The sequence below is a fragment of the Stegodyphus dumicola genome, chromosome 1, assembly GCF_044657685.1.
Source record: "Stegodyphus dumicola isolate Sdum_Otavi_A_Nest chromosome 1, ASM4465768v1".
In the NCBI taxonomy this organism is placed as follows: domain Eukaryota; kingdom Metazoa; phylum Arthropoda; class Arachnida; order Araneae; family Eresidae; genus Stegodyphus; species Stegodyphus dumicola.
The window spans coordinates 103,245,373-103,258,170 of record NC_140768.1 but is presented as its reverse complement, the minus strand read 5'-3'; the positions used below and the strand labels follow the sequence as shown (position 1 = coordinate 103,258,170).

Genomic DNA, 12,798 nt, shown 5'->3' with positions numbered 1-12,798 from the left:
GAGACAATCGCAAAAGTTGAGGAACTCATGCGTAAAGATCGGAGGATCACTCTGGATGCTCCTGTTGGTCCTCAACACTTCCTGAAGGGCATGGCGGCAAGCTGGTATGACATAGGCATTGTAAAACTGCCACAGCGTCTACAAAAATGCATCGACTGAAATGGCGATTATGTTGAAAAATAAAGCATTCTTCAATCTTTAAAGTGATTTAGCAATTATAGAAAATAAATGGTTCTTTGTATATCTAAAAATATAGGAGACCTTTTTTTGGGATTGCCCTTGTATTAAAATCTGTACAAGAATTAAAAAGTGAGAAACAAAACCAAATACAGTCAAAAGTCGTTAATCCGGACTCGTCGGGACTTCGGCGATTCTGGATTATCAATTTTTCCGGATTATAGATCATCAGTTTAAATCTGGTAAGATGGCATGCAGAAATTACAAAATTAAAAATATGAAACCGTAATTTATGAAATAAAGAACAATTATGATCTAAAGGTATCAAAATTTACAAAAAGAAAAAGCTTAATATTTGTTTACTTTATTAAACATTTCTTTCAATGTAAGTTGTTTAAGTTGCTTCATTTCATGTGATAATACTTTCTATTTAATTCTATTAAACAGACATAATTGCTTGTTTAGTTACAAAGTTCCGCTGTTCAAGTCCTATAATTGCTGTGTCGAGAATACCGACTAATTTGTCAATCAAAATGTTTTCGTTTTCAATAACCTCTCTGTCACTTTTTTCACTATCGGAAGCAAATTATAATGACGAGGAACTTGATTTAAATCATATCAAAGACAGTGTACATCCAAATGAAATACTACATTCAGTAAGGAATTATAAGCCAAATAAAATAAAAACATCTGCCCTGAAGATAAGGATAGTGCTGACGGATCAACTTCCAATTCATTGCGCGCCGCCGCGTTTCTGCCCCTTACCCCTGCCGCAGAGCAGCGTGAAATTAATAAACAGATTTCGGATTTCAAAACATACTTTCGCTTTGTAGATCTTTTACATACTAGTAAATATATATCGGAAATTCTATTTGACATAATCGAAAGTTCAAGCTTACTTTTATAAAATAGCTCTAACAGTCTGCAAAAAATAATAAGCCGGATCCAATTTGAAGATTAAGGAACAACGCAATGTGCAACATTAACTGAATTAGATAATTTTAGCTTAGTTTATACCGTCCGCTATACATTAAATGCGCATGCGTAAACGTATTATGCGCTTGCGCAAACCCATATTCGCAGCCGTAAAGGTCTTATGCGCAGGCGTAAACGCCTATGCGCATGCGTCAAAGCGACGCATGCACAGAAAGTTTGTAGCTTTGAGGTCCGGATTATGGGTGTCCGAATAATGACTTTTGACTGTAGTAGTAAAAATAGTAGTATAATAAATTAAATAATAATAAAATAAAAAGTTATGCATTATCACTCTGTTTAACTAACCACAAAATCCTACACTTCTTGCAACACTAATGCATACACAATCACACTAGACTCTAATCTATGACAAGTGAAAAAGTTTATTTAGTTGTTTGGCTATGTCTGGTTAGAATCATGCTGCGTGCACCTTGCTTTGCCAATGAAGCATTTAATATAATCTCCTGCCGTATATATATATATATATCTAAAAAAAATTTTTTAAACAATAGAATGGGTAATGCAGGTAACAAAGAAATTGATACAACTGTTGACACTATCTGACGAGTGTAACCCTGCCTAGCCTAGCCGAATGGCCAAAGGTAGCTTTTCAATAACCATCAGCTTTATTACTGATTCGAGAAAAAATTGTTTCTTCGCTCTATGACATATGTGTTATTTCCATATTTCTAGTGGAACCCTGGTTGGGAAATGCTGATCTAAATTTATGGTTTCGAACTCAAATTGCATGCGGGCTGCGATTTTATGATCTAAAAGCAGCTGACATACTAGATTTTTTATTAATAAAATATTTTAAACAAATTTTAAATTTTGTTTACTAAACATTTATCAAAGTTGATGTTAACAATAATAATATTGAGGAAAAAAAAATTAAAATTTGTGTTTATTTTCTTTCTGAAATCTAAAGTTTGACACTCGCAAGAAATATACTGCGTATTTCCATGTATAAGAGAAGAATTTTGGGAATTTTTTGTTAGTTAAATTATAGAGATCAGTTTATGTACAGATCCACTAATTTCGAGGGGGGGGGGGAAATGTTTTCTGTTAGCCATGCACAAGCGATAAACCACTGAATATCACACTTTATAATTTTTTTAGTTTATATTTCTTAAAGTTTATGAAAAAAATTGAATGAGTTATTTGTTTTATGAAAATGACTTATTTTACTTTCAAAATTATTCATTTTGCTGTTTTGTTGCATCATTGCCAAATCATAAAATATGATGCTGGCAAAATTTGTATCTGGTTCTCTTCACTCTCAGATTTGTTTTTTATTTACAGAGAAATGTTGAGCATCCATACTGTTAGAATTTTCAGCAAAAGTATTCAACTGTAGTTTGAAATTTGCCATATAAGAATTTCTCTTTCTGCTCGTCTTTCAAACAAAAATAAAATGGCACAGAAATTAAGGCTAACACTAATACCATAGGTAGTATACAAGACAACAAAGGAGCAAAATAAATCTGCTTGTTTCAGATAAGGTTACCAGAGTTAAAACTATCGTCATTTGGTGTCGGGCTACACCAACTGCTCTACAGGAATTGGATTGGAAACTATTCCTTCCATTTTGCCTGCTTGCAACATTTTCATCCTCATGGTGCAATGTTTGAACGTTACAGGATTTTCATGTAAATCCGTTTCACCTTATTTATTTGTTTTAAATTTGGGGTAAATTTTTTAAGAAAAAACTCAGTCTTTGCTCGTTTTTAAAAATGTAGGGTATTTTGGTTACACTTTGTTATTCAAATATATTGACAGCTAAATATTAAATTTTCAGACAGACATTTATTAAAAATAGTTTTGACATGTTTAAATAATCATTAAATAACTTTCTTTAATTTAAAGTAAAAATAAACAAATTATGAAAACTTTCTAACTTTTCCAAGTGGAATGAAACTTAAGGGTAAATAACTGCAGCCTTCTCTCTTTCTTTTATTTATTAAATTTTTCTCTAACATACACATGAAATCACATATGTTTGTATGTGAATAATTGTGAACCTTTATTTCTTGGCACTTCATAATGTTTCGATTCCAATAAAATTTATAGCTTTGGAGAAAATTTAGTTAGACATTACCTTCATCATGGATTATAGATGCTCATTGGTCAAACAGGTTCTTTTCTTATTAATTTTCACTTGTGTAAAAAAGATGTTGACACATAAATGTATTCCCAAACAAAATGGTTATTCTTGGTGTAAATTTTCGTAACTAAGCTTATTTAATTTTTGGCAGATGTACAAATAAAAGTTAATAAAAGCTGTATCATGAAATCTTTGAATAAGATTTATATCACACTGTAAATAGATTAGCATCGTTTGTGAATTTTCTGGTGCATTACTCATGTTCATTTTTAATTGTAATGAAAATAATGTAAATTCGGACTGTAAATAACTAAATTCTTGAAATCTTTGCTGTACCTTATGTGTGGCAAATACATTATTGAATTTTATCTATGGCAACATAGAATTGCTTCAGGGGTTACCAGTTTGAGACCACTGATATAAATTTTAATGTCTTTTAGAATGAGCTCTTTTTTAGTTATACAGTGGTGGCCAAAATTGTGGACACTTTTGGAAATTTTTATTTTTTTGAACTGTGTATGCTTATAGAAAACGTTACATTTCACAAAATGCAAACTTGTATATATCATTTTAAAGAGAATTTATTACTGAATTCAATTATTTGCAATACAAAAAAGTTAAACGATAATAGTTATCGATATACATTAGATAGTGATGATTACAGTGAGTTATCAGTACTTAGTAGGGTACCCTTAATTTTTTATTACAGCTTCACATCGACGTTTCATTGAGCTGACAAGAGTTTTAAGCTCTTCTTTCGTTATTACATGATGCCAGGAAACAATTATAGCCTCAATTAGTTCCCTTTTATTTGATGGGTGCCTCATTCGGTCAAGAGTTTTCAAACGGTGCCACAAATTTTCGATAGGATTGAGGTCAGGACTGTTTCCTGGCCATGACAACAATTTAATGCTCTTTGTACGAAACCACTCTTTCAATATTTTGGCCATGTGGCAAGGAGCAGAATCCTGCTGAAAAATAAACAAAGCATTGTTGGGAAAGAGATCTCTGATGGAAGGTAGACGTTTTGGTTCTAGAATAGTGTCGATGTATTTTCTGGCATTCAGTGTCCCATCGATGACATGAAGGTGACCAATACCATCTGCTGACATGCATGACCAAATCATAACACTAACTGGGTTCTTCACAATTGCTTGAATGCAGTCAGGATGTAGCTCTTCTCCTATTCTACGTCTTACATATTTTTGCCCATCACTCCGAATAACGATATCATAGTTTCATCACTATAACCCATATAACTTGTGACCACTGATCCATATGTTATGTTTGTGTTATCCATATAACTTGTGACCACTGATCATCTGTCCAGTTAATGTGTTCCTTTGCCCACTGTAGTCTTTTTTTTTTTTTTTTTTTTTTTTTTTCGTTGCTGAAAATTAAGATAAGGCTTTTTTTGTGGAATTCTACCTCTCAGGCCAACATCTGTTAATCTTCTCCTGATTGTTCTTGAACTGACAGAAACACCAGCATCATTCAGATCACTTCTGATGGCTGCTGATGACATTTTTCTATCTTAGAGACATAGTCTTTTTATTCTTCTGTCATCAATAGATGTGGTGCACCTTTTTCGGCCTTTTCCTTCTTTATTTTTTATTGAATTTGTCTCCTGATATCGTAAACAAAACTTTCAGACTCCGGATGTAGTCACTGAACCATCCACCTGTCTTGCAAATTTCAGCATAGGAAAGACCACTTTCTCATAACACAATAATATTACATCTCTTTCTACGTGTCCAATCTACTCTTTTATTTGATGTCATTGCTTCTTGACTAAATATTAAAATTTTTTACAAAAATTCCTACTTGTAATTGCAGTGTATAAGAAACAGGTCCTCCTTCTACAGAACAAAGCAAAATAATGAATTGTTTCAAGTGTAAAAATGATGTAAGCTTCTACTGGCAGTTACTAACATATGATTGGTTCTCAGAACAAGAACAGTGATTGGCCGGGAAAGCTAGATATTACAAACCACTTCATAACTGTGTTTTTTATTTATGTTAAAGTACATATAACTTTTTTTGTATTGCAAATAATTGAATTTTGTGTTTTGTATTGAATTCAGTAATAAATTCTCTTTAAAATGATATATACAAGTTTGCATTTTGCGAAACGTAACATTTTCTATAAGCATACAAAGTTCAAAAACATAAAAATTTCCAAAAGTTTCCACAATTTTGGCCACCATTGTAGTCAGAAGGGATAGAGCAGAATAGAAATGAAAAGTATGGGGTTGTTTTTGTAAAAAAGTGTTTTCAGCTATAGAGATTCAAAAAAAAAAAAAAAAAAAAAGCATGAATCCCAGAAAGGGTAGCAAAATTAACTGAAATTAATTTAAAATTATTTTATTGTACTTGCGTAGTTTAATAAGGAACTCTTTACTTTTTTAAATCAACATAAGGAGCAACCTTAGTATATATTATATAATCCTGAACATCTTGGGCATTAGTTGTGCATTATTAAAAAATGATGAAGTTTGATGTGAAATAATCTCATGTTTCTATGAAGAACTATTTTGTTCCTTTAGTTTTAGAATAGTTTTTGTAATGAAAATGAAATGTAATAGTGAAATTCTTTTTGACAGGTGCTGATTTGAAAATTTTGATTTGGAATGTTGGTACTGCTGAAGTCCTTTATACTATAAATCACCCTGACCTTATATGGTCTGTATGTTGGAACTGGGAAGGAAACAGATTAGTTACAACTTGTAAAGATAAGAAGATAAGGATATACAACCCTAGATCTGGTGAAATGGAGCAGGTATGGAAAAAATATAATATATATTTCATCATGCATTTTGTGCTGTAATTGAAGCAGAGAAGTTCTTGAATATAGCCATGGCTGATATGTTTTTCTTATTTTTCAGTTATAAAGGATGTCCCAATAAAAAACACTGGATTCTATATGCCCAGTAAAATACTTTTGTTTTTAGAAAATATTCTTACATGCTTACTGCAGGTAAATGTTCCAATTTAAAAATAAAAAATAATGTCTGACATATGTCTTCCATGACTTTCGCAGCACTGTACTCTCTTGATGAAATTCATAATCACTTTCTCACATGTCTGCCTGTTAAGGTGACTAATGATACGTTCAAATACTCTTTTAAATTCTTTCATTTTTACTTTTTAAATCTGGATTCTTTGAGACTTGCATTAACTGTTTCATTCATAATAGCAAGGTTTTTAAGAAACAGGATGGATGGCGAGCATGGTGATTTAATGTGTGCTGTCAAACCCGAGTTCTCATATTTCTTTATCATTCTTCAGTTTGCTATTCCATTAGTTGCATTTTCATGTCAAAAGATCGAATTTGAATCTGAGACCTATGGTTCAATCCCCATATAGCCTAATTTTGTTAAATTGAAAAATTTGAGAAAAGTAAGGTTTGGGAATAGTGCTGGATTTTATGGAAGTTAAGGTTAAATCTTCTTGGGAAACTAATAATCCTCTTGCGAAAAGTTTCTTTTGCTTCCAGATATTATATTGGAAAGTTGTTTATCCATTTCCAATTTGCAATGTATGTAGCTTCGTAACAGCCTGTGCTTAATACACACCATTCTTGTAATTAGCTTTTGCAATCAAAGCTCTCTATTCCTTTCTGTAGTGACGGAGCTGAAACAAAACTGCAAAATGAACTAACAGTAATAAAATGCCAATCTTGCCAAGTTAAATCAAGCTCAAGATTCTTAATTAAGATCATTCATCTATTGTACGTATGTAAAAATATTTTTCAATTTTTAAAAATTAAGTATTTTTATGGGCATATTAAATCTGGCAGTTTTGTTAGGACCTTCTTATAATTGTAATTTATGTAGGTCAATTTTAATAATACTGCTTACCTTTTTTACAAAATAGAGCTGAATTTTGTGCACAAAATCTCTCTCATTCCTCTTTTCTGCAGTTTTCATTCAGATGAGAACTTTTTCTTCAATTGTATGTACTAGTATGAAGTATCTTAATGTGACTATTTTTCTCATGTGTTGCATTTTCTTGCAATTGGCTGTCTTGAACAAACTAAAATTATGCCATTTGGTCTTTCAAAATTTGACTATATTTGATTTTTAATAGAATTTTTATAAAGCTGTGTTCTGTCTTGATGCATTATTTTATCTTCTCAGGAAGCTCCTGGCCATGAGGGTGCTAAGCCTCAAAAGGCAATATTCTTAAGGAATGGACTTCTTTTCACGACGGGTTTCTCACGTATGAGCGAACGCCAGTATGCTTTACGAAGCGAAGTGAGTTAATTTTTTTGCTTATAATCTCACTAATGTGTTGCTATTAGTGAATCTTATTAGTGTTTATTTTAATTGTCCAAATGAAAAAAATGGTGCGTCAACTTTCTTGGCTTACATTTAATTTTAGAATATAAATATTAATCTGATTTTTTTTTCTTTTTTGTTATAACAAGTGTTTTAAAAAAGGTCCTATTATTTTATGTTTTCTGAAAATTTTAAAAAGAACTATAACATCAACTATAAGTTTCTCAGTATGCAGCAGATTTAATCAAGAGACTATTAAAATAATTAAATAAAAAAACTTTGAAACAAAAACAAAGCAACATATTACTTTGGTCTTTTTCAATAAGAGTTGAAAATATGTTTAATAGGGACATTTTTCAGAATTATATGTGGCTGATTATAAGTTCATGAAATAAGTAAAAAGGGTGACAAATTTGGTTGATTTAAAGTAATTTAAAATGAAATTGCAAGGTGACTAAAAATGCTAATGAAAATGCCATTAGGAATTAAGATTATATTTTTAAAAATAAGATTAAAATAAATGAATAATTAAAATAATTTAATGTTTTGATTTAATTATCTCCTTGTAATATGTATATATATGTAATGTTGTACTTTTGGCAGAAAAAACAATTCACATTCTAGTCATGGCCAAAAATACTGCTGCATAGATGATCAGAAATTGTGTCATAGTGGATTGATCCGATGGAATTTTAGAAGAAGCATAACCAGCTTGATAGTTAAACATCATTTATTTTTGGATGTCGAATTCCTTAATGCATATCTTTATAACTGGTAGAAGATTAGGGGTGCTAAACCCGCCCTATAAATTTAGATATGCAATTACATTTTAAATAACGGTGAATAGCTAGCAGAGCCTTAGCAATATGCTGTCAACAAGCAGGCGAAAGAGAGCGAGACTAGGCAGTTAGTAGCTATTTATACTAGGTAGGTGCATAAAGCAGAGCTAAGCTGTGATTGGTTAATTTTAGGTTGTAATATAACGTGGAACATACATGCCAACTTTTACGAATTTTTCGTAATTTTTACGAAAATGCGTTTGTCTTTACGATTTACGATCGTAATCCATTTTTTACGATTTTTTTCCTTTTTCAAGTTTAGTGATTTTTGTCGAAATTTTAGAATTTTTCGCCAATTCAGCGATTTTTGGCAATTGCATCGTGTTTTTCCACCAACTACCGACTACTTCGAATCAAGTAACCTGCGGTTTCTCCCAACTCGCCGCTTAAGGCCCATATCACATGGCGTTTGTTTCACACAAACAACTGTTTCGGACAATTTTTCTGCCTGGTTTACTATTGAAAGGAAGACGTGCGACTTTTTCCTTCATTTCGAAAAAAATTGCAGGTTGTTCGTTTTCAACCAATCAGCTATCAGCTTCGAATGCTATCAGCATGTTTGTAATGGGGAACCAGTTTTCCCTGCGTTAACCCCAAAGCGATCAGTGGTGATTGGCTGTTGTGACAAAGCAGAAAAATTGTGCCAAACAGTTGTTCTTCCGAAACAAACCGACGTGTGATAGTAGCCTAACCAGCCAATCCAATGAGCTGAACTTCTTTCTCCCACTCTTTTCTTTGTGGGTGTCAGATTATTTTTTTCGCTTTCGCTTCAGCAGCAAGGGAATTACTCCAATATTTTCGGCCTGCCTACAAAGCCGAATTCCCAACAATTAAAGAATCCTTCAAAGGAAATAACTATGCATTTTGCAACGTGTGCGTGTGTGACTTCATAATAAGTCACGGTGGAAGAAGCGACATTGTGAAGCATGTTAAGTCTAAAAAGCATGAAGTTAATGCTTCGGCTTCGACAACATCAAAGAAAGTGGATGATTTTTTTTTCAAATTCGGCTACGAATTCGGATGCCGATGTCATTTTGGCAGAGTGTTTGTTTACTGCATTCCTCATCGAACACAACGTGCCGCTAAGCGCTGCCGATCACACCGGTCAACATTTCAGACGGATGTTTCTCGACTCCAAGATTGCTCAGAAATATGCTTCTGCTCGCACGAAAACATCTTCTATTGTGAACGAAATTGCTTGTGATGCACAAAGTAAAACGATAGCTGCACTCCAGGATTCAGCATTTTCGGTGTCAATTGATGGCAGCAACAACAGCGATTGGAAGCTTTACCCCATCGTTGTCACATATTTCTGTGATGTTTCTAATGAAATGAAAACTCATCTTTTGCGTCTTCCTTTGTTAAATGGAGACGCTATGGGGGGAAATATTGCCTCCTTGGTAATTAATGAGTTGAAACAACTTAACATCCCAATATCAAACTGCATTTCATTTGGTGCAGATAATGCTCATGTCATGGTGGGTGACAAAAAGGGTGTAGCCTCTTTCCTCAAAAAAGAACAAAATGAATTAATTGTTATTGGATGCCCATGCCACTTAATTAATTTGACAGCAGAAAAAGCTGCAGCTGCTTTACCATTAAATATTGACCAGCTTCTGATTGATGTGTTTTTCTATCTGGAAAAAAGTGTAAAAAGGAAAGAAAACCTAAAGAATTTTCAAGAACTGTGCTCTGGTGAAACGAGAAAAATTCTGAAACATGTATGCACGAGATGGTTATCCTTAGGCAGAGCGCTAGGAAGGTTTATTGAGCAGTGGGATGCATTGCTAAAATATTTCCACGAAGAGACCAAAATGAAACCACAGATCCCATCAAATTTGTCGGCATATAAGATTCCGAAAACCAACTTTTCTTCTAATCAAAATGCTTTAAAAGGGAAAAGCCAACACACAGAATCAAACCCTTTAAAAAGAAAAGACTCCTCAAAGGAGAAGACTCCTCAAAGGTCAACTTTGTTAAAGAAGTTGAAGGGAAGAAGAAACAGTCTTCTATTAGCCGGGAGGAAAGGATTTTCTATCTTCTTTCTTCGGATTGGAACAAAGCATATTGTAGTTTTGTGTTAAGTACCATTAAGATTTTTGAAAGTGTAAATACCCTTCTACAATCAGCTTCGCCAAAATCTCCCCTGCTTATCCAAATTCTTAATGATCTTTTGAAAGAACTTTATACTAAGTTTGTAAAACCATCCGTTGTGAAAAACAGTGTGTTGATTCGTGTTGCCTATAATAGTTTGGCAAATCAAAAGGATGACAATGATCTTACAATTGGAAATCAAACCAGGGAACTTGTAAATTCTGTGAAAGATCATGAGAAAAAAGAATTTTTTCAATGTGTTAGGAAGTACTTTTCCTCAGCCGTTGATTACATTGTAAGGAAATTTCCTTTGCAAAATGAAGTTCTGTTAAATGCTGAAGTGGCAAATTTGAAACAAATTGAAAATTCATCTTTTGAAAAGATTCATTTTTTTATTGATAAATTTCCATTTTTGTTAAAAATTATAGAAAATGAATGCCACAATGATGCTTTAGATGAACTACAGAATCAATTTTCTGCTGCACAGATTGAAGACTTTGCCAGTTCTGGACAAGATAGACTTGATGTCCTTGTTAGTACCTTAAAAAGAATAAAAAGAGCTGATGGAACACCAAAATATAATAGACTAGCAAGAGTTTTATGTGCTATTCTCGTAATTCCACACAGTAATGCTGAGTGCGAGATAGTCTTCAGTGTTTTGAAGAAAAACAAAACTATGTTTCGTTCTTCAATTTCACCAAAAACTCTAAAAAACATTTTAATTGCTTAATGTTATGAGGAAACTAATTGTTATGACAGGAAATTTTCCAAAGAATTTTTGGCTAAAGCCAAAAAATGCACTCTAAATTCATTGCAATAATTTTGTGTAACATTAAGTTCTTGTTTTATGTTTCCTAATAAATTTTTTAGTTACTACTTAATTGAGATTTACTAATGTAAGTAAATTTTTTTTTATTTGTGTAAATTGTTATTTTTTTAATATCAAAGCATGATATTAATTCTTCGTGTCCTTCTGAATTTTTATCTTTACGAGGTTGGCAGGTATGTATGGAAAGATCTCGAATTTGGGAAAAAGGATAAACTGGGGGGTTGACACCAAATTTAGGATAGTTAATTTTAAGGTTGTCAATCATTTCTTAGTGCAGCCATCGTATTTTGTTATATCTTACATATCGCCCCCCCCCCTTCAAAAGAAATGTTCGAAGAGCGTGGTGGAAAAAAAAAGCATTAGTGTATTAACAAAGCAAGAGAAAGTTTATCATATGAGGAAAGGCATGATTAAGCATCAAGGACATAGCCTGCATTTAAAAAAAAATTAATGTAGTATTTCAATTATGTAGGAGGAATCCGGCACTTTTAACTTCTGACTATAGACAGCGGAGGGTGGAGTTTTAATGCGCTGCAGCGAGGAAGTCAGCATAGTTAGATAGATAGATGCATAAACCAAAACTGGAGTCTTGACAAATCATCAATCTTTATTTTTAGGCACATCAGACTCATTTCTTTAGAGACAATATAGTTTTTGATCATAAGCAATCACAATAATTTTTATATGCATATTACATCATCTTAGAATAAGAAGAAAGGAGGGCATGGCAACATAGAGATGTTTGCATGGTGGAAGGTAGGAAAAGGAATGATGTAGCTGCTTGCGAAGAGTACTTATACTTAAGTATGATGCATAAGTACAGCTAATCTGTGATTAGTTAGTGTTAGGTTGTTATGTAACATGGAAACATCTTGAATTTGGTGAACAGGTGAATTTAGAGGCGAGAACATCAAATTTAGAATAGTTAATTTTGAGGTTGCCAATTATTTCTGAGACCAGCCATTGTATTTTGTTATATCTTACATATATATGTCAGATAAAAAAATATGTGAATCAAAATTGTAATTCAAACTAACGGTAACTCTTTAATTCTCCCTTTCTGTACTAAAAATCGTAATAACTTTTTCATATTTTGTCATTTGTACATCATTCCATTTTGCATGGCCTGTGCAGCACTGATTATGTAATAATTGTAAACTGAAACTTTTAAATCAAATCAAAACCTTTCTCTTCACGTGTTTCCATATAGTATAACTATGCACTTCAGCTTCGCTCTCTGCTCTGCTGTGATGTAATTTTGCTGTCTTGCTAGCGCAATAATATCAAAAATGTAAATATTCTGTGAATAGGCACGAATAGAGTGTCAAGTGATTGTGGCCACAAAAGTTATTACGAAGCAATTAATGATATGAATGTGAAGTTTGAAAGGTATAACACTTGACAATCCTTGTTAGAACGCTATTTTTGTTTCAACGAGTTTGCATCAGTCTAATTTTGATCTTGATTTGGTATACAAAAATACATGACGATATCTTTCGT

The 12,798-nt window shown here is 32.6% G+C and overlaps 1 protein-coding gene across 3 annotated transcripts in view; it reads left to right on the top strand.

The window, feature by feature from the left end:
- The window catches only part of LOC118198622 (coronin-6-like), a 159,342-nt gene that overhangs the window by 96,435 nt on the left and 50,109 nt on the right, over nt 1-12,798 (top strand). For all 3 annotated transcript variants that reach the window (XM_085818516.1, XM_085818523.1, XM_035370353.2), the window contains exons 4-5: nt 5,860-6,035; nt 7,396-7,512. In XM_085818516.1, the coding sequence (XP_085674642.1) occupies nt 5,860-6,035; nt 7,396-7,512 (293 nt within the window). The remainder of the gene's footprint in view (nt 1-5,859; nt 6,036-7,395; nt 7,513-12,798) is intronic.